At 38.7% G+C, this 26,673-nt stretch overlaps 2 protein-coding genes across 7 annotated transcripts in view; both read right to left on the bottom strand.

Annotated features, from left to right (window-relative positions):
* The window catches only part of nova2 (NOVA alternative splicing regulator 2), an 89,637-nt gene extending 73,086 nt beyond the window's left edge, over positions 1–16,551 (bottom strand). The window contains exons 1-4 of one of the 6 annotated variants that reach the window (XM_088345046.1): positions 16,486–16,551; positions 11,242–11,341; positions 8,570–8,796; positions 3,376–3,441 (exon numbers count right to left, since the gene is read on the bottom strand). In XM_088345046.1, coding sequence (XP_088201172.1) covers positions 3,376–3,441; positions 8,570–8,585 — 82 coding nt within the window. In that variant the 5' untranslated portion in view covers positions 8,586–8,796; positions 11,242–11,341; positions 16,486–16,551. Of the gene's footprint in view, positions 1–3,375; positions 3,442–6,631; positions 7,257–8,569; positions 8,797–11,241; positions 12,449–16,263; positions 16,325–16,485 lie in introns of those variants that run through there. The other 5 variants (XM_088345047.1, XM_088345045.1, XM_088345048.1 and 2 more) reach the window with 5 other exon arrangements.
* Positions 16,552–19,788: 3,237 nt separating this feature from the next.
* Positions 19,789–26,673, bottom strand: part of gpr4 (G protein-coupled receptor 4) — a 39,791-nt gene continuing 32,906 nt past the window's right edge. The window contains exons 3-4 of the mRNA XM_088346225.1: positions 24,868–25,132; positions 19,789–22,753 (exon numbers count right to left, since the gene is read on the bottom strand). Coding sequence (XP_088202351.1) covers positions 22,032–22,753; positions 24,868–25,132 — 987 coding nt within the window. The 3' untranslated portion in view covers positions 19,789–22,031. The remainder of the gene's footprint in view (positions 22,754–24,867; positions 25,133–26,673) is intronic.

Raw genomic sequence — 26,673 nt, 5'->3', positions numbered from 1 at the left:
CTCCAACAGCAATGAGGCTCCAGCAGCTGTCTACCGTCAGATAGATACACCAAAATACATTCGAGCTCATGAAGGGCTTTCAGAAAGAATTGTTTGATGGCGTGCAGTGTGCATATTTCATCAAGGCATCTAAGTTTTAATGTCTCGACGCCGGCCACTGAAACTAAGATTTATGATCTTTTTTTTTAACTCTATTTTCTTAAGCTGAATCAAGGCACAAAGAATGACACGGTTAAAACGGACTGACCTGACCAATATATACATATAAGATCACATTTACTACTATCACACCCTGAACTGCGATCGGCAATCGAGTTTTTAGATGCCATTTTGTACTTTAGTGTATTGTTGGACCTCAAAGACTTGACATGTTTGTCAAGAAAGATGCTCTTACGATTGATATAGATTAGAAATGTTTAAGGAGCTGGGGGTGTACTTGATTTACTAAAAAAAGCATTTTTGAAATGCATTAAATTTTAATTATTAAAAGCAATAAAAAACATAATCACATTTAATGATAAACCGGTACACTAACAATGCTGACGACCTCGCTCCCTGTACTGCGTGAGTCTAGAAACGAGGGGGAGGTGCACAGCGATCTTCCTTGCTTGGCTCAGCCTCTTTTTTTTATTGCCTCCGCTCATCTATATTCATTGCCACCCTGAACAGCCAATCACTCGGCTCGCTCGGCTGCAATATTACTGCCTTTTTGCCAATTATTTTTTTTTCTTTTTTACTTTCATGCTGTATTTTAAGGTAGAGGAGCGTAGGAGTCGAAGAGGTTGAAGAGATTGGCTCCGTTGCCCTGCTCGATCGATTGGCGGCGGCAGTCGTTGCCGGGTGATGGATGGAGAGAGGAGGAGGGCGAGGGCATGAGGGTCTGGAGAAAAGCCTGATTAGAATGCATGACGAGGACGAAGAGAAGGAGAACCAATGTTAACCGGGAACGCCGTGTTCTCCGACGATTGAGTCTCTGCAACATTCGACATATTGATTCATACGCCTCCAGGATTGTTGTTTATTTTGTTGAAATACATACAAACTAAAGTGCTTGAATCCGAATAACTGGAGTTTGCTTCTATGAGACTACCAAATATGTGTGCGTGTGTGATCGGTTATGTGTGTCTATTCCTTGTCCCAACCTTCCAGGGGGAAAAAATGCTGCGTCAGTCCGACAATTTACAGATTGCACTGGAACACTTCGCCATGCGGAGAATGGAAAGTCAAAGGAAAAGAAAAGGGCCGAAGACAAAAGGATTGAAGAATGAAGAAAATCAGGAAGGAATGACAATGAAGGGAAAGAAATGGAGTGGAAAAAAACAAAATGGAAGACAAAGAATGATGTGGAAAAAACAGAAAATGCGGGAATGAAAGAAAAATAGACTGAAGAATGAAGAGTGTAAAAAAACAGCAAAAAGAAAAATGAAAGCAAATAGAAAAATGAATTGTTATGATAAAATTAACATAAAAAGGAAAACTATATTTTTATAATGTGCTAAAACTAGAGCCAACAGCGGGTCTGAGAAAAGGAAGAGTGATAAAGGTGAATTAGTACAAATACAATAATACAAACAAAAATGAAAAAAATATCAGCATAAGAATACACGTTAAATATAACTGTCGGTATTATAAAAATTGATCATGGAAACACTCGTAAAACATAAAAATGAGAAAAGAAATATAAATACAAATAAAAGAAGAGTACAACAATGAAGCAAGAAAGTAAACCTGTTTAGAAACTCAAAAATTGAAAAGGAGAAAGGTAAAGGAGAAAGGAAGGAATTAGAATGCCGATCCTGTTCTGTTGACATGGCAACTGAAAGTTCAGAATTTCCTCTAGAGGCCATCTTTTCTCCTCCATGAGTGAAAACAAAAACAAGTAGAGAAAAAAACCTCCTCCGTCTCTTCATCATCATTAATATAGTAGCCCTTGGTAACTTTTTTACGGTCACCACAGAGCACGCCCGCTGACATCGTCTTTAGCATCTCAACCATTAGCACAAATGTCAATTGCTCATTTTTTTTTTTTATCTCATCTCTGACTCTATGAACTTTAAACTTCAATGGGAATCAAACTGGTTTCTTTTTCTTTGTTTTTGAGTAATAGTGATGACAAAATGATCGGATAGCATACAGGTTTTTAAGCTATCATAACAGGCAGTGCCTTTAATTGCTACTGGGAATAATTCTGTGATTTTTCTTGGAGATGAATGAACATGGAAAAATTACACCACATTTCCATGTACAGCAGAAGCATGTGGCGCCAAATTAATATTGGTAGTCGCTTAAAACAACTGTACACAAGATCATCTAGGGTAACTAATAATAGCGACCAAATACTTAGTTGTCAACGCTGACTCCACTTTAATAAACCACCTCCTCTATTCATTTGATAGTGTAGATGTTGCAAATCAGACGAAACACACTTAATATACTAAAACAAGGTCTCGACATATCAGTTATTGCTGAGCTTAGTTAGCAGCTGATCATACGCCCTACAGCTTTGAATGTGTTGAATCGTGCGTGAGCAATACATTTTCAATTCCTGGTTTCCTAGGTGAGGTCTGTTTGACACGAGAGTGGGTTCAGGGTCTGTGGATTAAAGCAGTGTAGGGGGGCTTGAAGAGGCTAACATGGCGAGGGCTGCTATGAACAGCAGCTCCTCATTGATCTTTTCATCTTTGGGACCTTCACCTCTTTGTGGCGTTTGAAATGATTTATAAGCTGCAGACGGCTATTTGGATCTTGCACTGACCACCTGATAGCAGACTAACACACACACACACGTACATGTACAGAAGGACACAAACTTGTAGAGACTAAATATGACTCTCGCTTTCTCATTGAGCTGCACACAGAAGTATTTACAAGCTTTTTTGTTAAAAGGAAATTTGGCCAAGCCTTTTTTCTATTTTAACCCCTTGAAACTATTCAGTAATTGGGTATTATTGTATTATTCGGTTGACTGTATTATATGACTAATCAATTTTTTTACCTTTACGTTTTTTGTTTTTAATGCATTGATTTTGAGATGCAATTTGCACACTGGTATTTTTGTATGCATGAACTCTGACAGATGAATTCCTTTTTGCTGTTCCTATTATAATAAGATCATAGAGAAAGTTCAAACTTGCATGTGGCAAATACATAAATGGTATATAAAAACAAGAACAAGCCTCAATGATGACATGGCTGGCATGAGTTCAAAGGTCATGAGGACTTACCGTTTTGGCATTGTGGAATAAAGGAACATATATGGTACAAAAAATAGATGTCGTCATGGATACAATAAAAAGCATGTTAGCATGTTGTGTTCTTCAGCGTGTGTGTGTTTCAGTGCAAAGGTTAAGTATTGGCAAAAAGAATCAGTCTTACCATGGCTCTCAGTGTCTTGTGGGAAAACAATGCCTTCGCTTTCAAAAAGGGGCTGCAGGAAGGCCACTACAGAGAGAGGAAGCAGAGGGGGACAGGGTGGAGGGAAGGATTTTTCGTGGCGTCAACTAATTTTTTCACAGAGTCAACCAAGAACACGGCGAAGCTAAGTACTATAACACAGAGGTTAGTAACTGCACTCGATTTTGCATTAAGAGACTGCGGTTGGCGTCGAAAGGGATTTTGTAAACGATAAATTCTAACTTTAGACCTTCCACCTGCTGGCTGAGGTATCTAAATTGCTCCTCATCCTCCTCTTCATCCAGCTCTTCATCATTATCCCAACCTTTTCATTTGTCTAAATGGACGGGCTGCCTGCTGCACTCAGCATCTTCTGTGAGTGGGTGGGGGAAGGGCAAGGACTTTTACATACACCACTAAGCTGCACTAAAATGTCGCCGGTTTAAGTCGGTCGTCAAAACATCATTGATTTGAGTCACTAATCAGGATATTAGAGGCACTTAAAAAACACAACGTCAGATATAACTCTTGAAATAATTCAATGAAATTTACTCACAAAGATAGATCAGTTGTCTTTAACGTGGGCCCCTAAAGGACAGCTGAGGTGCCCGCGGAACTGTTCTGAAAATAGCTCACCAATGCTAGGTCATAGTGACTTTCTTGTAAAATTAGTATTTTTTTGGCTAAGTCTATTCAACTTTACTTCCAATAATTACCAGCTAAAACTACGTAACATCATAGTGCTAAAGTTGTTATTCTAGAAGTACATATCATACTGAAATGTGAATTTCCCTTCGGGGATGAATAAAGTATCTATCTATCTATCTATCTATCTATCTATCGATCTACTGGATGCCCTGTGCACTAATTAGTAACAAAAAGTAGCTCTCAGCTTGAATGAGGTTGGTGACCCTTGTCATAGATAAATAACAATTTATAATACTTTACAAATTATAAGAAATTTAGGTTTGTTATGAAAATAAGTTTTAGTTAAATCACTACACCAGATGCTAGTTTTGCCATACTTTAAAGGGACAGTATGTATTATTGGACCACGAAAAGTTGGTGTATTGTGTAGTGCAAGTGAAAATGACTGCACAATGAAGACTACAAACTACGTAAACTCAAAAAGACCACAAAAAAGTGCACAATTTATCTTTTCGTATATTTGCCCAGCCTTTAGCAGGTTTTTTTTAGGGGGGTGTAGCAGCAAGATGAAGGATAATTATCTCAGCTCCCTCTAGGTGAGGCTCAAATTATGTAAAATAAATGCTAATTCATAGGACCTACAAATACCTTTAAAATGCAAATTTTCATTTGCATTTTTGCTTATTACTCAAATCAGTATTGTTTTGTTTTAATGAATGTAGTTATTTACCACCAGGAGGCTCTAAATGATACACATTGTCGCTTTAAAGTTAGTTAATAAAACATTACTGTTGTGGAACTAAAAAAAGAAATTGCTAATCTATATGCTGACTTAGCACGTACAACATTTTTAATATATTTGGGTTGGATCCCTTAGACACTTTGGTCGTAGGGGCAACATTTTCTGTTGTGTGTCTGCGCTCATCCCTCTCGGGGCCAGCAAACATTTTCTTCGGGTCTCAAACCGGGGATTGTAGTTATTCAAATAATTCAACAAATGTTTATGTCACTAAACAAAACAATAACTTAACATTTATATGGATTATCTAAATCAGTTATTAAATTTACTCAAACAAAACACTGCTGACACGCTCAGCAAAATATTACCAATTTAGCTCAGTAAATAAAACTCGGCAATCCCAGTTAAGTCACTCATCAAAATTCTACTCAAACACAACCATAACGTAAAAATAAAACCCTTAATCTTAAATCGATTGAGATCACTCATCACATCCAGGAGACAAATCAGTAAGAATAAATAAAATACATACTGAAATACTGGCACAAGTCACGACGTGACTTGCATAACTAACTTGGCAAGACACCAAAGATTGAAATAGCCATTCAAAAATGACAGATAGTAGTACGTTAAAATATCACGAAACAAACTCACTTATCCCAAATATAATCGACTTAAAACGCACTGAAAAAACATCAACGATTTCCTTCATGTTGACTGCAACTCATTTAACTGAGAATGTTGCATTTATGCCAAACACGGACAGAGTCGTCTTCATGTTTTCTGCAAGTAGGTCACCCAGACCTTCCCAGCAAATGTTTTGATGCAGTGCAGATTTAGCGGATTTGAAACGATTTAGCTGTTCCGCCATTTTTTTTTAATGATCATGGACCAGCGTATACTCTTCTGAAGATCTCTACTGCTAACATCAAAATACTACTTAACAACAAAAAAAAACCTCAGTAGAATTTGGGAAGAAAATGATCCTGACAAGGCAACACTCTGGAACCCTCTGCCAACCTCGATTTATGACAAACCACTTGTAATTTTAGAACTGTGATGCATGATTTAAAAGGATATCTTGCTATGTGTGGTACAGTTGGAAATACTTCTTAAAAACGTTGTTTGAGGATAGTCAGCATACAGATTATTATTTTTTTGTCCCTTTTCTATTTAACTGTTTTTTAGATTAGATTACTGTGACATAGTCTAACATTGATTTTTTCCCCCCCTTAGGTTTATATAAGCAACTTTCCACACGCCCAATGTGTTTTGGATCAAATATGTCTAAATGCCTACAGTAGTGTGACTGCATGATGGTTGGAATGCTGTAATGGGATGCATGACAGCATGTAAACACAAAAAGAAAACAAGAATGGAGATTGCCATGGCGACAGGCTGACCATCACCAGAATACTCATCATAATAATGACCATAATAAGCACACGCTGGCGAGAGTGCACGCTGACGCACTTGCTCGTTAATCGGGCGATGGCGACTGATGTGTGAGATTATCTCACTCACTCGTTCTCTCACGCAGACAAGGTCATGATGCCTTCACGCACCAGCCGCATCCGGATTTCACTTGTTTACGTCCCACTTGTTTCTCAGGCGCGGAGAGAGAAGGAACCCGGGTGGAGACAAGGCTTCAGCGACATGCAGCCTCGCATCCACATCCCCCCAAGTAATGCCACATTATCTCATTCCCGTCACGCAGACAATAAAACGCTCCGTTAGGCAGCAGTGCAATCGCTATCATGATAACAATAATAATCGGCATCATAACAAAGCGTCGCCATTCCGAGGGCCAGACTACAACAGGGCCGAGTCCACCCCCATCGCATCTCTTACCTCCTGTGTTAGTGCGCTTAGTGCTGCTGGCCTCAGTGGGGGTCTCCAAGGGTCTTTTGCGCGAGTCCGGCGGATCGGCTTCCATGTGCGGTTGTTGGACGTGGTGGTGCGGGGTGGCGAAGAGGCCGTTCTGTTGCACTGCTCCGCCGGCCATCATGTTTGCGTTCGCTCGGATGTCGCCTAGATCCACTTAAAAATCCACCCTTTTCTTTTCCCGTGTTTTGTTTGGCTTAATTTCTCTTCTTGACGCAGCGTGGCTGCGCGGGCGAGTCCTATGGAGGGCAGCACGCGCACTAGACAAAAAAAGCGGTGCGGGCTCTCGCGCACGCGCAGGAGAGATGCTATGGAGGAGGTACGGAGAAGGTGGGCGAGGGGGGAGGAAATTAGAAGATTCCAAGAGAGGCTGGTGAAGCGCGTTCACGTCAGTCTTCCATCACGCGCGCCATTGCGACGAAACCGTTCAAATCCGAGCGAAATAAGGTGGCAAAAGCTGCAGGACATGCGCAGTGGAAAGAACGATCCGTCGTGTGCGTGCGTGCCGTCGGGAGCGCGCAGGCGGAGGTTAGGTAGCAACGTGCTGCTGTGCGTCGTCTCGCGGAAGATGCTGCAGTCACTCTCGCGTTCGGAGAGCATCCCTACTCTCACTCAACGGGAGGGGGCGGGAATGGGAAGAAGGGGTAATGACGTCACGGTCCTCGTGGTGCCTTCAGGGGCTTCCCGGAACTCCGCTTTCACTCAAAGAGGGGCATCTCTCGGATGTTTGGGGTGGTTGTACTTTTAACAGTAGCACGTATTTGAATGGATAAGCATTTATAACATTTAAGACGTATACCATTTTTTTTTGGCAACAAAAGGTTTTATAAGCCGCACCTGTTAATGGAATGATTTTGTTGTATCGTTATTGAAGTAACAGAAATATATATATATATATATATATATATATCAAATGACTAAAGGAAATCTTACATAACTATCAAATAAATGTACTTTTTTTTAAAATACTTGTGTAGGTCAAGAAATTGTTGCTAATAGTAAACCCCAGAACCTTGTGAAAAGCTGTGCAAAGAAAAAAAGAAGATAGAAAAACCTTCCAGTTTGGTCACTTTGAGTCTCCGTACTTTGTAATCATCATTGTGCTTTGCAGCACTCGTTTTTAGTTGCACAACACTATACAATACAGTGGCATCTATCAAATATTAGAATGTTTCCTTTTATAGCTGACTTGATTGCCATCATGTTTGGCGCAAAAATCTGTAGCAAAATTACGGGTTTCCTAATCTTCTGACTTTTGTTAGTGCTACCCTTTTTTTTTTTAAAGAAACAGTTCAGCAATTTTCTCCAACATCTGATTGCAAAAGCAGTCACTCACATCAATTTTTTCAGAAGCACTTTTTTATTACAGTCCTAATGGCTTGGACACAATATATGTTGGGACACGCCTGAATTTGATTGTCTTCGTCCCAGCTTTATTAAGCACATTTGCTGACCTTGTCAGTGAGGTTTGCATTTAGCGGTTACTAATAGTATTTTTATTTGGATCTTTGAATCTCTTTCACCTTCTGCCTTTCTGACTGTGCAACTGTGAAACATACTTTTGAACAGATCTGTGCAACCTACCAACATGGTACAATATATAATGGGACAATGTTAATACTCAAATGTGAAAAAATATGCTGTGAACTGCTTTCAAATCCACTGAAAAAGGGAATAAAGTGTGTTATAATATAAAACTAATGGCAATCTCTAATCTTGTTCATCCTTGTATGTGTTTGATGTGCTTTCCTGTCACATCAAACTCATCCCAAAGTGCTTGAGGAAGAACTTTAAGTAAGTTATCTCAAGGGTAAAGCGACAATTGTCTGGAGATGTCTGAGCAATGAAGCATGATGCGATGCGGTGACTTGAGATGGAAGCCATCTGACTGCTCACGTGACCTACCTGAGTGCGTTGACATGTCAGCAGCCGGCTCTGTGAAAAGAGATGACTCTCCCGTGGATTCTAGATGCTATAGCCTCCTCGCTCTTCCTTTCGGGCTGTTCGCTGTGTACACGCACGCGTGCGCGGACACACACGGGCAGCCAGACGAGGCAATCACTCTCTCCTGTCCGTTCAGTGCACATAGGCACCCTCACCGCCTCCTTTTGCTTTAGTCAAGGTGACATTGCCTGTATGTGCGCACACACACACAGAACCACACAAACACATACATAGATATAAAAGGACCACCCAATGCACTTAACCACAACATCCAAGGAGGAACTGAGCTTTGCTAGAAAAGAAGTAGCATATTTAAGAAAAAGAAAAAAATAAGACCTGCGAAAATTGACACCAAGATGCATCGCAGCATTTTTGTCCAATTAATGCTCTCAACTCAAGTTAACATAGTTCATTGACTCTTAAACAATGTTAAAGCATACTACTCTTGTGAAAATGAAATGCATGAAATATCCTCAACATCATTCCTTAGGAACGGGATAGGAGAAAAGCACAGCTTTTCTACTAAATAGAGACTCCAAAGTTACAACAACATAGTTATGTGGAATCAAGTTTCCACAAGATAGTTTATAAATATTTCCTGTGTTTTTTTCTCTGGGTGTATAAATACAGGTATTTCAATAAAAATTATATACCTCCCAAAAAATAATTATGCAGGGGTTGTGTTCCATGTAATTCTTGATGATACAAATTTTCATTCGTTGTTAAAACTAATTAATGTTTATTCCATTTAGCTTTATTTTTCAGATTTAAAGTATTGTTAAATTTCACAAACAAGTTAAGGCAAAGGTATTTGGCCTTTTGTAGAGAAGAGTGGGGAGTCTTTATTCTTCCCAAACGATATTATGCAGAAAATGTCCCATTACAGTATTAATCCTGTTAGACCCATCATTTAAAACTTACTAGATTTGTATTTTTCCCAATTCTTTCACAACCTGCAAAACTTTAAATGAGCAACAACACCTTTGGAATCGTTATTTGTGTTATTTACTGTACTAAACAACCTCAATACTCATGAAAATGTATTTTGACTGAGGTATAAACATTCATATCTATCTGTTCTGACGATGATACGACTACATAACAAGAAAGTTTGCCAGCGTTCTAATATCACAACTTTAAAGAAAAAAACATGTTTTTACAATCATTTTAATCTCTAAAGGCCTTCTATAACACCATCTAAGTGAATATGTAAACATGTTATTTTATGTTTTTATGGGTCTTAGAGTTTTAAAACAGATGCTAAACAATATTTCAACATGTGTTTCAACAAGTTTTTCCATAAATTGGAAATGCTTTTGAAGTACAGTATGTATGAGTGGTAAAGCTATTTTAAAACCTGATGTTTAATATATAAACCCAAATAGCGAGATTTTTAAATGTCAACGAAAGAATAAAAAAAGAAAATGTGAGAGAGGTTTGAGGTCAGCGTGGCTAATGGGCACCTTTTGCATTTCCAAGCTTTATCCAGATGTTTTACCAGACGCTCCCACTAGCCAACACCGCCCCCATGTGGAAAAAGTCAAGTGTGAAGTTGGGCAGTGAAAAGATATGGTGGCCAGGCATTATTTTTGTTTTTTTAGCACACGTGGTGGTTCTCGTGAGCTCCTGGTTGACACCTGTGACACCTTTTTTTAAATAAGGAGGGTTTGAAAAATATAAAATTGTGTACGGGAGAAACTGTTACTGTACACAAAATGTAATAAGTGTTCTATTATGAACTTGGAAAATCATATGTCCAGGTTTGGTGCAGTTTAAATATTTGAATAGATGTTCATTCTATGGCGCCATCTTCAGGGAGCAAGGAGGAACAGCTAAAAATTTGATACAGTGATTGGGTAAAAGGTAAATGGTCTGTCGTCTGTAAATTTCTTATCAAGTGACTTTTCTGTTTAAGGGACATTGAGAATTATTTAGCACATTTAGTGATAAGAACTAAATTTATTAAAAAACGATATTACTTTGAATAATTAGAAAGAACTACCAAACAAATGGGCACTTGTTAACAAACTTGTAGGTCAAAAACGTTTAATTTATATTTCATAACATAAAGCATAAAGGGTTCTTTAGAAAATAATACGGATCCCAGGTTTTGGTGTTTTTCACACTAATTCAGCATTTAAAAATCAATATTTTAAATATATATAAATATATAAATATATATATATATATATATATATATATATATATATATATATATATATATATATATATATATATATATATATATATATATATATATATATATATATATATATATATATATTCCATTCTTCCCCATGTATAAAATAGCTTTACATCATTCAGCAAAGCCAAGTTAGATAATCCTCCAGAATGTGTTCTGATAGATTTTCTGGACTAGTGAACATTCCTAATGGCAATATTTGTATTTTTAGATGACATTCATAAATCATCTGCTTCCTCTTCCTGGTTTGATTCAAAGAAACAGAAACAATACTCTGGTGTCAATAACAATGAATGTTTTCCACTTAGACAGAACAATTACCACAAATGACCCAATGGCCTCCCTTAGAAGAAGAGTTATTTACTGTTTACACTCAGGTGTTGTAAGCATAAAGCTGAAGCATCAAAAAAACAAAGGAGATGAAACTTACCAACCAGACACTTTCCTGATCCACGTGGAAGACCGTTAATGGACATTTCCTGTGCCCCTTTCTTGCATTGCATTTGCATGATTATTCACTTTGGGGAGCTCTTAAAGATCAATAGTAAATGGTGGGGAGGAGGTAGAGGAAGCACTCAGTGAGATTGCAAAAATGACATCATTTAATTTACAAAATGATTGATACAGACCTGGTAAAACTGCACTGTTCTGCACTGTGTGTGGATGTTAAAGTTTGATTAAAAAAATATGTATTTGGAAGAACTGGTTGACCATTTAAGTTTTTTTTTCATTTGACTCACTATGTGGATAGTGAAATGAAGTCTATTCTTTTGATAGTTTTCTCTTTCATCCATCCATCTTCACCCTTTCGGTGTTGCCACGACAATCTAATTCTGCCCTTCAGCTACAAAATAGACACCCCTCGCTATTTTGCACTTCAGTTATTGCTGGTTCACTCCTTTGCGGATTTTTAAATGAAAGGAAATTGTCTTTGTTGTCATTAATATCATTGTATCATGCATTGTAGAGCACATAACCAGCTCAGTAGCCTAGATGGTAGTGTGCCCGCTTTGAGACTGGGAGGTCGCTGGTTCGCGCCTCGGCCGAGTCATACCTAATTGGTATAATGGCGGCGCCCTCTGTTGGCTGCGGCTGCATCGGCTCGCTACAACGGGTCAGGTGTATCGACATTTCGTTCTGTGTACATTGTTACAAAGAATGACAATACAAAGGAAATTATTATATATGTCAGAGTCAAGGCCCGCGGGCCACATTAGGCCCGCGAGAGGGTTTTACCTGGCCCGCGTGACGATATTAATATATTATTAGATCCGGCCCGCAGGCCGCTGCAAGCCAGCAGCCCGCAGTACGCATGAATACTACATTTCCCACAATGCAACGGGGACGCGCCGAGCGGGAGCAAAGCGGGAGGCGGTTTGATTTATTCAGCAGTCGATCAGCAGCAGTCATTAGCAGAACAGCAAAAATTAGCCCACATATACCCATCAACAATGGCTAAACGGAAGGTGGACACTGAAAACCGGGGCTTTCAAACAAGGTGGGAGTTGGAGTACATGTTCACGGAGGTAGCTGGAAAAGTATCAGCGTCAGCCTCAAACAAGTAATGTAGAGTTGTAGTAAAACAGTACTGTATATAAATGTATGTAAATACAGTAATAATACAGTAATGTTTCCTGTGCAATTACACATTTGAAGTTTTTACTCCGTTCAAGTTTAAAAGTTAAATATGCACATAAAGAAGGTCTTGTTTTTTGTTGTTCCCCTCGGGAATTTTAAAGCTTTATTGTCTATGTTGACTATGTTGTTTTTGTTTGCCGACTCTGTCCTGGGAGTGTTTCTTGTTTTTCGGCTTTTCATGGAAAATAGATCTTGATGTGGACAACAGTCTTTTGATAAAATTGTCTCCTATTTAGCAGAGAAAATGACTTTTGATTGTTATTATTTGTTAATCAGTAATTCCTTTTTTTCACACTAACCCAGAGAAAGCCCAGAAAGGAAAGTCAATGTACATTTGAGCAGGACAGATGAGGTCCAGTGTGTTGATTGCTATTTGTTTTAAGTAACAAGAGATTTTTGCAGTTTATTTTATTGTATTTCGAGGCAATATTTCTTTTTAATAATTTCAGATGATTGAATGATAGAAAATGGTTATGAGTTGTTGTTATGAGATATGTTATGAGTTTTTTATATAAAGGACATTTGTATTTTGTGCCTGCTGAAATTAAAAATGACTGACAGAGTCATAAGAAAATATTGCTTTATTTATACAATCATATTGTAATATATTTGTTGTGTTTTCAGTAGGTTAAATCTTGGTTTCAGTAAAGATTGGACAGTCCGGCCCTCGTCTTGTAGCCAAATGTTTTATTTGGCCCTCTGTCCATTTGACTTTGACACCCCTGTTGTAGAGAGTGCTCTAAGGGTGCTCTGTTTTGTGTGGGTGTGACTGTTTGCACATTTAGATAGGGTGGTGTAAGCTGTCAGTCAAACTGCGGGCAGGTGCTGCCTCCGTAAACATATAGAAAGCATAGAGACGGTTAGCGGTAGGGGGGCGGTAGTGGGGGTGGTAGGGGGCGGTAGGGGGCGGCAGTCCCAAGTCGAAGTCAGAGGTTTAAACGTTTGTTTGACGATTTGTAAACAACCCGTTAGGGCTGCACGATTAACCGAAATCGAATCGACATCGCGATGTCACGTAGTGCGGTAGTGAAACTGCAAAGCACTGCGGTTTTTCAAGGTTTTGTAGTGAGTGATGGAGTTTTGGCCAACCACAATTGTTACTGTTTGAGTTTTAAAAGCACCGACCAATCAGAGGCAAGTTTTAATAATAGCACAAGCCAATAAACGCGATTCAAAGTTTGAAAACACCACAATATGCCACACCCACCGTGTCAGCTCATTGAGTGTCATGCCGGACTCCGTAAACATAGTCCCAGAGTCAACAAACGAGAAGAAAACAAAGCTTGCATCGAAGAAGGGTGGTACATCACTTGTTTGGATCTATTTTGGTTTTGACGAAGCGGACGTAGAACAGAAGAAAACGCCGCTGCAGAATTTGTTTTCGCGTAGTCGCTAGGTCCAGAGGAAACACTAGTAATTTGTACCAACCCCCTAAAAATTAATCACATATTACAATACACGGCATGTCAAAACGTATTACAAGTAAAAGACAAAGAAGGTGCATCTACAAGTTGACTGGGAGGTAAACAAACCTCCATCAAAGCGGCATTTGCGCCCCTTCACACGGTACGAAAAAAGTTCACAAAGGCACAACGAAATAACCAATGCTGTGACTGGAGCTGAACATGTCTAATAGTGTCCAACCCCAAAACTGCATTATCGATTAGAGGTAACACTTTTTATTTATGCAAGTTAATAAGTGAAATGTTATACAGTAATGAGAGTAATAAATAGCTATAGCAATAGTGTTAAAAAGTTAGCAGGAATGGTGGGTTTGAATTAATACTTGAATACAATTCTTGCACTGGTGAACAGTAGCACATGCGGTAGTAGCACGTGGTAAATTTTATATTACACTAATTGCAGACATGTCATGTTTACAGCCTTAAAAGTATGTGGATTATTTTAGTGTGCAATGTTTACCTTTTTATAGCGTGCATAATTTAGTTTTGGGGCGCTAGCAATTCACTGGGGAGCCAAGGGGAGTTTAGGAGTTTGCAAGTTTGGGAAACATTGATGTAGATTAATAATAACCCCAAATAAAGTAGTACAACTGTGTGTAGCTGTATTGTATTTATTTAACATCAAATGTTTAACGAGTTTTTGCAACTTAACTGTAATGCCTAAAAAATGACATTGTGTATTATTCAGCGCTTTCTAGTGATAAAAAAAACCCATATTCATTTAAAAAATAATATTGATCTGAATAATGAGCACATTCATTTTTTAAAATATTTGAAGGCTAAGACATTTGTGTTTATTTTACATAGAGGGAGCTGATATAATTCTGCTGGTAAATTTAAAAAAAAAACCTAACGGAAGGATGGACAAAAACATGAGAAGAAAACGAGTGCAGTTTTGTCACTTTGACTTTATCTAGTTAGTATTCTTTTTTGTGGTTTTAGTAGTTCTTTCGGTTGCACTACACAATACAGCAACGTCTAGTGGTCAATTAATACACACTGTCCCTTTAAGCGATGGGCTTAACCAGCCCTTTTTTTGGGCGAGCTCAAGCACCCCTAAATCTAACCCAAGCGCCCCCAAAAATTATAGCATTTGTAAAACTGTCTTTTCCTCAATAAAGGGCAGGATAAGTTTAAATACGTTGAAAAACACTAGATAAAAATAAATAAAGAAAAAAATTATTGTCTACGTTCCATGCTTCTTCTGTATGTGTGTGTATTATATTAGAAATAAATGAGTAAATACTGGGCAAGACATAGTCATAGTGTTTCTGCTAACCACAAAGTGTAATGTGATGATCACAAATGTGAAGTGACACTCCTGATCAGTGTTGAATGATCCTAAATCTCATCTCATCTCATCTCATTAGCTACACCGCTTATCCTCAGTAGGGTCGCGGGGGGGCTGGAGCCCATCCCAGCCATCTCCGGGCAGTGGGCAGGGGACACCCTGAACTGGTTGCCAGCCAATCGCAGGGCACACAGGGACAGACAACTCATTCGCTCATTCACACCTAGGGACAATTTGGACCGGCCAATTCACCTGAAATGCATGTTTTTGGAAGGTGGGAGGAAACCGGAGTGCCCGGAGGAAACCCACGCAAGCACGGGGAGAACATACAAACTCCGCACAGGAAGTCTGGAGCTGGATTTGAACCCACGACAGGTTCCCATGACATGAACTGTGCCGCACAAGCGCTAACCACTGCGCCGCCGTGCTGCCCTGATCCTAAATCACTTTAAGTAAATGATTTAAAATAAATAAATAAGCAATAATAACCAGCCAGACATTCTGGGTGCTCAGCACCCCCAAAGCTCTGAACCGAAAAATCACCCCTGCTTTAAAGGTATGGCCAATCTGTAACACCTTGAGTAGTTATTTAACTGAATATGGTTTACATCACAAATCTAAATATGTAATTTGTAAAGTAAGCTAAATCAATGATTTTGGTGAGTTCACTCTTTAATGTCCCAATGAGTACATTTAATTGGAGTATCTTAAAAGTTAAATCTGAAGTTATGTTTTGGAAGTAGTAACAGCAAGAAAATACACACTGTCCCTTTAAAGAGCTGGATACAGTTAAGGACCTCACTAAAAGCTATAGGAACCAAACAGAAAGGCCTCTATGTGGGTTTTATTGTATATACTTTTCATATGTCCAAAATGCTCACAAGTATTTGTAATTTTTTCAACATTATAATATGAATAAATAAAGCAGTTGTAGTTTTTACTAACGTTATGAGTTGTAATACAAAAACAAAATGGGAGTTACAAAAGGGGAATTAAAAAAAAACGTTGACATTTCCCTTTACATACAAAACCAGAAAAATAAGGTTTTAAGCTTTCTTACCTGCTATTTGTCCAAATTACAGTGGTTTGGACTTAAATATTACGCTATCTTTGCCATGTTAACGACTCTAACCGGGTTTTAAGACATACTACGGTAGTTTTACTGTCAGTGGTGACACTGCTAATGCTACAGGTTATATGTACCTCAAGTTACATGGGAAATAAAAAATGGCACCGAAGTAAAACTCAAGTATTACACAAAGTATTAAGTACTGTACTCAACTTATTAGTAGTTTTGCAGCTGGTAGACAAGTTCGTAGCAAAGCAGTTTATCCACAGTTAAAATGTTAATAAACTTGTTTTAACGTCAGTTTGACAACAGTGACGTCATTGTCAGTTTTTTTTTATGAAATCAAGAGGAAGGCCACCAAATTGTTTTCAATATGTTAGGTGACAATAGGTTTGGTAGGAGTGGAGACGGGATTCGGTTATTGTTTTTTACTTTATTTTTAATTTCATCTTTGCTACGTGTCTTTATTAAACTTCTCTGTAAAATAATTACATTTATACACAAGGTGACAGTATTGTACAGAACTTCAGTAAGACTTTTATTAAATGCCATTTGAAATGAGCTAAAAGATATGGAGGATCGATCCTGCCATAAGTACAAAAAATAATGTATAATAATGAATGAATAAATAAATACCAACGAATGTCATATAAATAAATATGAACGTAAATAAATCAAGCAACACCTAAATATATGACACAAATGCATCCATCCATCCATCCATCTGTCCATTATCTTCACCGCTTTTCCTCAGTAGGGTCGCGGGGATGCTGGAGCCCATCCCAGCTATTTTCGGGCAGTGGACAGGGGACACCCTGAACTGGTTGCCAGCCATTCGCAGGGCACACAGAGACATACAATTCACACGCTCATCCACCCCTAGGGACCATTTGGACCGGCAAATTAACCTGACATGCATGTTTTTGGAATTCGGGAGGGAACCGGAGTGCTCGGAGGAAACCCATGCAAGCACGAGAACATGTAAACTCCACACAGAAAGGCTGGTAGCTGGATTTGAACCCATAACCTCAGAACTGTGCCACATATGCGCTAAGCACTCGGTGGCCATGCCACCATATGTGAACATAAAGTTATTTATTTATAGTTTCATTTAGTTAAACAGCATATTTTTTCCGGTTTGTATTTATGTAACGGGTGTAATAATAACTTTTATTTTATTGAAATTCCTGCTAAAATATGTGTATAGTTTTTGGTAAATGTCCTGCAATGCTGAGTCCAACAGTGCCATCTGCTGGTATGGGGTGGGGTTTGGTTTTGGCTTCTAACATGTGACCAGGAGGCGGGGTTTGTTGTTAGTCTTACCAGAGAGAACTACAAAGGTAAGACATATCTTTTGGTGCTCCACAAAATAAGTTAATTTTAAACATTATAACCCCAGCTGACAAATCTCTCACCATGCATAGTAATGTGATTGATATTGTCAAGCTGTTTTGATTTATTTTCGTTTTGTTTCTGTTTTACTAAATATTCATTCCCCTTGTAGAGATCAAAGAGATCAAACCCAGCAGAAAAAGCTAATGTTGTGACTCATCCATTTGCAGGTAAATTGTACCCATTTTTATACTCATTATTGTTTTTATTCCTATTTTTTCATATACATTAAAAAAGGATGATGTTGGTTAAAATTCAGACTAAAGAAAAACATGTTGAATTCATTGTAAACGTTAAAAATCCACTATACGATCTCTTGTTAAAAGTATCTTGTTAAAATGTAAAGATGTAAAAATGTATTGTGATATTCTAAAATGTATTTTCTGTAAAGTGAAAAGAAAGCTCTTTGATATGCTTTGTTGTTAGTCTTACCAGAGAGAACTACAAAGAGATCAAAGAGATCAAACCCAGCAGAAAAAGCTAATGTTGTGACTCATCCATTTGCAGAAACTGTAATAATAAAAACCTCATCATCCAGTCCAGCGTGAATGTGGATCTTTGGTGGGACACGTACACCGCGGTTACATTTAGACATTTATTTCTACATATGGCAGGATTGTTACTCAATAATAGAAATAGAAACATTTGACATTATTGCAGAATACGCGAAAGGTCCCCGGTTTGAGACGGCAATATTTGTTGCCCTGGAGAGGGATGGGCGCCACCAGGCTGTACTTGACTGAGACACACCACAGGAAATGGTGCCCCTAAAAGCCTTGTGGTTAAGGGATCCAAACAAACAAAACAAACAAACTATTAACTATGTTTTGAAATATAGATATAATATCAAAGTTTTAGTGGAAGGGTTCAAAATGTAACCAAAAGGCCAATCCAATTTTGCTCGTGTTCTCTTCTGCTGTAAGGAAAACAGCAAAAGTCACATAAAGCAATTTTCTTTGTGCATTTGTTTGCTCAGCATGCAAGCCCTCTGGCTATCGTGAGAATGTTTCTTTGTATCCTATGGCTGCTCTAAAAAGAAACATATTTACAGACAATCAGGAAGTGATAGGGTTAGTTGATCAAGGCATGCAAGGTTAAAAGGTCCATCGCATCAAAGTCTTTTTATTGGGCTTTTGATTGTCCAATGACTTCTGTGCATCCATTGTTGACATGAGCTGACCCTGCTTGGACCTTCTTTGACAGGATGCAGTGATTTTCTTCTCCCTACAGATCAACCACATTTGCATTTCATAGCTAGAATGGACCAAAACTATCTCCAAGGGGTTTTAAATATTTGAAGATGTTAAGTGGGCCAAAATTACATGAATGTCACAAGGGAATGCATGACCCAATTGTAGAATATTATTTATATTTTGCTAGCATTATCAGGAAAAAAATATGATTTTTTTGTATGCCCTATTGCCAGCCTTTTTAAATCGAACTGAATATTTTCCCATGAATGTGCTTGCGGTTAGCAGTGCTGCTTTCCTGCTTTTGATCTCCAAATGGATTCTGGGTCACATTGGTCACGCTGGTAGGAGGAATAATGGCGCTCGTTCCATAGCTGCAATGTGATTAAACCTGTTTGCATCTTTTAAACCTCAACCTAAAAATAAATATGCAGTCGCTGTCCATTGACAAGCATATCATCCCCCCAAAACATTTTTTCATACTATAAGTAGGCACACATTTTTGCGGGGTGCTCATGGGCCTGAACAGGTCTTGAATCCCATGTGACATTGTATTTAGCCTTACAAGACAAAAAGTAAAATAAGTGAATATATTTGGTTTGTTTAGTGGAGTTGAAAGTTTAATACTCGATTCTCTACTAAAATACTATAAAAAAGAGTCAGGTATAATAATCTTTTGAAACCAAAATTTTGGACCCTAACCCTGGTATGAAAAGTTGAATTTCAAAACACGGCTTTGGTGCAAAATAAGAAAACTTGAAACATCATCCGGAACCCCCTAGAGAACCCCATTTAAACCCTAAAATCTAGTTCTAAACATGGTTTTGAAACTCTTTAAAGTTGCTTTAAAATACTACTTTGTCATATCAACACACCATAATTCAAGACTCTACCATTGGAATTCAAACTCTAATTTGCATGAAATAATAACTAACGGTGACAATATGTTTTATTCTGCTCTTAAACAAAACAATGAATAACTTACAAACTTGACAGTCAACAATATAAAAACAATAACCTCCTAAACATCAAATAACGTCCATGCGTGACTTAAAAGTGTAGATATCGGATGTTGCAGCGGAAAAGTTTCAATTTGTGCAGAAGGAAAATGTGCGTGGAATTCCGTCAGTAAGACGCTTCCCGGTTCCAACCAGTCAAATGTTTACCCATTCAGCTGGCTTCTCCTACAATAGGAAGCAGAGTGTCCTTGCTTCAATTTCCGTCAGACAGTCTCAAACTATTGGTCCATATTGTAACTGCTGTGCGCCTCTCCAGAAGTTCCCCACTACGCTTGTTACCTCAAATGACAAATGTTGGTATACTTGGGTACTCTTTACAACTTCAGAAAGATAAAATAGGTCTGATAACTCAGGCTTAAACTTGTTCGCCACCTGAATTTGGAATCCCAACCCTTTTTCATTCCGTAAGGTGAAATCCTAACATTGATTTGCAACCAGGGTGTCATCACTTTATCTGCTTGATTGAATCATATACTTAATATAATCAGTTTTGAATTTGGCAGTAATCTTTTTTTTATGACAGTTAAAGATACTGCACAGTAATAGGGATTAGTTCGAATTAATCCAAAAATTAATATGGATATTGACACTTTGCATAAGACAAAAAACCTGACCTCAACCTCAAAGTGAGTACTGAAACTCATTCAAAGCCCCCATAAAAATGTATGCTCCCTAGGCAGGCAGAATTCTTTTTCATTTTGAGTTTTATTTTCTTATATTGCGGTGTTTAACCTTAAACAGCCCAATACTACTTATGTACAGTAGTTTTCTTTGGCCGGATTTTAGTGTGAAACAATAAAGCATGCTGCAAATACGTCAATTTGCATGGGGGAAAAAGACAAATAAGATCTGCCAATTTGTCGTATCTAGTTTGGTTTCACCACCAAACCCTGTGATTCTGGTCCCAAAGGGTCCATGGGACTCAGCGATTGCTCCCTGCAATCTTCCGCCCAGGATAGCGATTGTTTTTCCGGCTTGAGACTGTCTCCTGTGATCCCTACAGCCAAACTAAGTGTCCTTGGACATCCCACTTGATTAATTAATGAGATTATAAATTAAAGTCATTCAGGAAATATTGATCTGGTTTGAGTAACAACCAATGGCAAAATAGTTACCCAAAAGTTAGTTAGCAATTCCATTATTTAAACCCAAGTGCTGTGTTTTGTTCAATTTTCTTTGATAAATTTGTTGTAAACAAATTACCATAAATTATACTAAAACATGTCGCCTCAAAGGATTAATTATTTAATTGTGCTTGTGGCCACACTTATGAGATTGATCACAAGGTTTTTTCGCGATTAAAAATATTTAAAACTGCTCCGGTGCTACAAAAAGCAAGTCCAATTCAATATAACACCTTTTGTAAACGTTAAGTTTGCCTCTACAAATTCATTTGTAATGGTTAATTTATTAAAAGGATTTACTGACCTCTTAAAGATGATACAATATTCATAGAATTTCAAGTATCTGTTTGTGGGACAGCCACTAAAGGGTAACCCATTCTACCTATGGCTCCAGAACCAATATCTTGAAGGTGAGGTGCATCGTTTAAGGTGTTCATAAGAAGTTGAGTGTTGAATATTTTCTTTATTAATCATGTGTTAACAATGCCCAAATGAGTTCAAAGACCCCTTATGCTTTATTTTCCATCGCAACAATCGGTTTTTATCAGGCCTGTACGGGGCGGAACAAACCCCTAAAAAGTTAAAAAAGGAAGAATTTTTTCGAGCGCATTTAAGATATGCATTAAAATCATATGTTACTCTGTCGCCATCACCTGCTTAAAGTCACAATTGCAGACTTAAGTTTTAAAATAAAGCACCCCCACTTTTAAAATACACCGGTGTAGAGGACAATACTGATACCTTGTATCAGCACCCATCATACGAAAAGATTAAGTCTTAAACAAGAAAAATAACATTTAAAATGAGTAAAAGTATCTGCCAATGGGGAAATATTGGAAGATGGTTACTTATTGGTTCTACTTTTTTGCAGTATCAAAAGCAAACAGTTGTGCCGAAATGATCATTTCACACCCTACCAATAGTTTGAAACCCCAATTTTTGTTGTAAATCCTACCGTAATTTGAATCTCAAATAATACTTTAGAACCAAAACCCATGTTTGGAGTCATGCAGTATTTTTCATGGAGTCCTGATTCACTTCCTGCCTGTGAGTATGCTCATCTGCAGACATTCCTCCTTGAGTGCCGCTAGTTCCTTCTTGTACCCGCCAGCCTGGCTGCCAACCGTGTGGATGCACGGCTGTTTTTTGGCTGCGAGAGGCGTCTCCATGGTTACAGAAGCTGCGTTTAGCACGTCAACTTGCAAAGGCGAGGAAGCGGAAACCCCGCGGCACGCCGACGACATTAGAGTGGCAAGGGCCCGGCCGACGTCGTGCCTCGCCCCCTCATTGACGAAGCAGTACAGAATGGGGTCGGCCACGCAATTGAGGCTAGTGAGCGCCAGAGACACGTGGTAGGCAGCGAACAAGCGCTCCTCCGAACCGCAATCGCACGGCTTCCGGAGAAACATGGCACTGCGCACCAGTAGGAGGATGTGGTACGGCCCGAAGCACAACAATACGATCAGGATCAAACTCAGCGCCAGCCGCTGAATTTTGGCCTTCTCTTGCCGCTCAGTGGAGATGTTGCAGCGCACGGCTACCAGGATTCCGCGGTAGGCCACCAGCATGGCAGTCCAAGGCGCCAAGAAGCCCAGGAAGATGCGGTACAGGTTCATGCCTGCCACCCAATCCTGCATGGGGTACTTCTCAAAGCAGAAGGTGTGATTGAAGCGACCCTGGAACAGTTCGTCGTGGAAGAGTGGTGCAGAGTTGGCCACGATCTCGATAAGCCACACCATGGCGCTCACCAGGATCGCTATAGGGGACGGAAAGAAACACTGTCATTTACTGATGGTCCAATAGTTTATCATTTCGACTAAATACAGTTGTTCCATCCATCTATTATCTGCACCGCTTATCGTGAGGGTGCTGGAGCCCATCCCAGTTATCTTCGGGCAGTGGGCAGGGATTGCTAGCCAGTCGCAGGGCACACAGAGACAGACAACTCACTTCTCGTTTACACCTAAGGATAATTTGGCCCCACCAATTAACCTGACATGCATGTTTTTGGAATGTGAGAGGAAACCCACGTAAGCACGGGTAGAACATGGAAACTTCTCACAGGAAGGCTGGTAGCTTAATTCTAACCCATGACCTCAAAACTCTGCTGCGGTCGCTCTAACCACTGAGCTGCCGTGCTGCCCGATCCTGATATTGTTACTACAAAATTTGTGACATGTACTGATCTAACCTGTGCCCAATTATCCTGCACCCTATAAAAAAGACATTTCGTTACCACCACCATGTCGGGTTTGTTTGTTTTCTGTTTTTTTTTCTTTACTTTGACCCTAGGATTTTTTGTTTCCAGTCGTTGTTTCTAGTTTGAACTTGGTCAAGTTTGTTTTTTGTTTTTAGGTTTTTGTTTGTACATTTTAGCTGCTTTGTGCTAACTTCATTGCTACTTTTGTACTAGTCTGTTAGTTTTAAATACAATCCCTTGTTTTGAGCACCTCTGCCTGCAGTTCATGTCTCCCCCACATGGGTCCATCATCACTACCATCAAATCATAACATGTACAGTGTGTTATATGTGATGTTGCCGAAATTGATACTGTATTATTTGAGATACAATCACAAACTTGTTTTACTTCATTGAGGCTGTGATATGATCCCAAAACACACAGGGATATTTATGGTGTGTTCAAATCATTTGTGTATAATAGCGGAATGAATGCAACTACATGATCCATTTCAATCATTCATGCCCATATTGTGATCCGGAAATGGAGGCGTTTACATGTTGTTAAGCTGTGACTACAGTACTGCAATATATGTTCCGGTATCTAAATAGTAGATACATCATTAATAAGAGGTATCATATTGCACCACTTTAAACCCTGTATGGGGATATTTTCTGGCAACAGTCTTCCGAATATGAAATACGAATATGATTTTTATAGGCAACTATTGTCTCATCAGGTAATGTGATTGAAATATATGAAAAATAAAAGTAAAAAAACATAACATCTTCATCTGTGCATCAATAATGTTGCGGTTTAATATGTGTACATACGTAAAAGATCTTGTAAAGTATTTTGTAGAAAGACTTTGTTTTATCCATTTTATAACATTTGTCGGTGAAGAGGTGCAGAGACTGTTTACCTATGAGAACGCAAGGGGGAAATCAGTGTTTCTGGGACCGTGAGTAAAAATAGTGCAATAATGAGAAAAGCTTTAATGCCTTTTCATGTCATTTATAACACTATTAATCTAGTGGTAAAGTGTTGGTGCTCTGGCTGCCATGACCCAGGTTTAAATCTCGTTGCATTCAATGTTGAGTAATTTTGATCAGCAATGTTTAGCGATTGATCAATTATTGCAAAAATCTGATAGTCATTGCAGAATTATGACAGTTTACCATAAATCTTTGAGTAGTAATTAGCAATACTGCAGTGTGGATATTTCCAATCTCATCCACCGTATTTTGCGTTATATATTCATTGCATTATTATTATAACTTAGGCCAGTTTTTCTAAGCACTATGTTGTTATTACTTTTTTTGCCTATTCACCCTGATAGTCTTTTAGCTTTTTTTTCTTCAAAGTCTTAATTAGATGTTTTACCCAGGAGTGCCATGGCTAATCTGGTTGCATACATGTTTCACTACGTTGATATTGATGACAATTCTAATATTAATTCTATAAAAGGCACACCGGGTTATAAAAGGCAGATTAAAACTTCTGGCCAAGTTTTTAAGTTTCCAGAAAATACAAGTAATAGGTGAATACAGTATAAGATTTATTATTGCTTAATAATGGGAATCATTAATAAGGGGAGGAAATGGCTTAGATTGACAGGTATTCCAATAAAACAAACTGTGACATTCCGGTGTGATATCGACATTTGGCCAAGAACACCAAGTGGTACTCACCTGTCTTGACACGCCGCACCTTAACGAACCTGAGTGGGTAGGCCACCGCCAAGTATCGGTCCAGTGAGATGCAGCAGAGGAAGGCGATGCTGACGTAGATGTTGGTGTAGAAAATGAAGCCAAAGAGCTTACAACTCTCCTGGCCATGTATCCAATCGTCACGCTGCAGGAAGTAGTCAATCCACAGCGGCAGCGTGCCGATGTACAGCAGATCCGCCACCGACAGGTTGATCAGGTACACGCCCAGCTCATTGTGTTGCCGTACCTGGATGTAGGAGATGTTGACACCCAATAAAGATGGAGATGAAAATGAAGAAAGCAACTGCTGACTTGTTGCACCAATGCTGTTAGGCAGAGGGAATAGGAGCTGCGGGACTAGTTGTAGGTGGCAAGATTTATCGAGCAAACACAAACACCATGGACAACATTTAGCATTAAATAATAGTAAAATAACATTTTTATTTGGTTAAAGGTGATGGATGAGAAATCCTAAATTTGGTTAATCTTGGTTTACTAACCCAAATGTATCAATTTTCTTAGTTTGATGACTAGTCACATACTATTATTCGTCACAAAACATATTTTTATGCACACCAATAGATTTTAGAATTACAGTAACCTAAATCTGTTTTTGTGCCAGAGAATTCAGTCACTCAATAATGCACTTTGAATTTCAATGACAATTCAAATAGATGTGGAGTGTTATCAAAAAGCCACACCATTTCGATGTCCTCCAATTTAGGGAATCCTAAATCCATAGGATTCTCAAAGTTCAGCTGTCCACAGTCAAAATCAAAGGAGTAATCCAACTCCTACGGCGACCTAGATGTGGAGCTCTATGGTGGACCTGATCCCTTTTGGATTCCTGGTCCGGGTAGCAGGCCACTCGGATAACCGAGATTTCTAGTTGTCAGAGGAATCAGAATTTGGCAAAACTCATCTTGTTTGGGTTTTGTGTCTGTGAATCACACCGTCCCTGGGTGGCTTTAAAACGAATGATTTGTTTGAAGAGGAGGGATTTAGTTTTCCCAAAAATGCCTTTCTAAAGATTGCTATTGATAATAACAGGTCCTGTCTGCTGTCTATGTTAGTGTCTGTGCAGCTGCCCGTAGGGAAAAATAATGAAGGACGTTCTAACGGCACTTGCTATGACATCTATGATGTACTTTTTCACAAAACTAATAAAACACAGAAAAACAAATTATTGTTATCTAATTAAAATAATTTATTTTGTTCAATACCTTTGTTAAATGACAAATTATTTACTACAATTTGTTTCCTATCAAAATTTAATATTTCATTAAAATGTTCCAATATCCTTTTATTATTCTAAATCCAAAGTATTTCATAAATGCCGATTTTTGTGGGCATACAGGGAGTGCAGAATTATTAGGCAAATGAGTATTTTGACCACATCATCCTCTTTATGCATGTTGTCTTACTCCAAGCTGTATAGGCTCGAAAGCCTACTACCAATTAAGCATATCAGGTGATGTGCATCTCTGTAATGAGAAGGGGTGTGGTCTAATGACATCAACACCCTATATCAGGTGTGCATAATTATTAGGCAACTTCCTTTCCTTTGGCAAAATGGGTCAGAAGAGGGACTTGACAGGCTCTGAAAAGTCAAAAATAGTGAGATATCTTGCAGAGGGATGCAGCACTCTTAAAATTGCCAAGCTTCTGAAGCGTGATCATCGAACAATCAAGCGTTACATTCAAAATAGTCAACAGGGTCGCAAGAAGCGTGTAGAAAAACCAAGGCGCAAAATAACTGCCCGTGAACTGAGAAAAGTCAAGCGTACA

This window comes from Urocampus carinirostris, chromosome 10 (assembly GCF_059441175.1).
Source record: "Urocampus carinirostris isolate Australia breed hairy pipefish chromosome 10, RoL_Ucar_1.0, whole genome shotgun sequence".
Taxonomy (NCBI): domain Eukaryota; kingdom Metazoa; phylum Chordata; class Actinopteri; order Syngnathiformes; family Syngnathidae; genus Urocampus; species Urocampus carinirostris.
The sequence above is the reverse complement of the archived record's forward strand: the minus strand, read 5'-3'. Positions and strand labels throughout refer to the sequence as shown.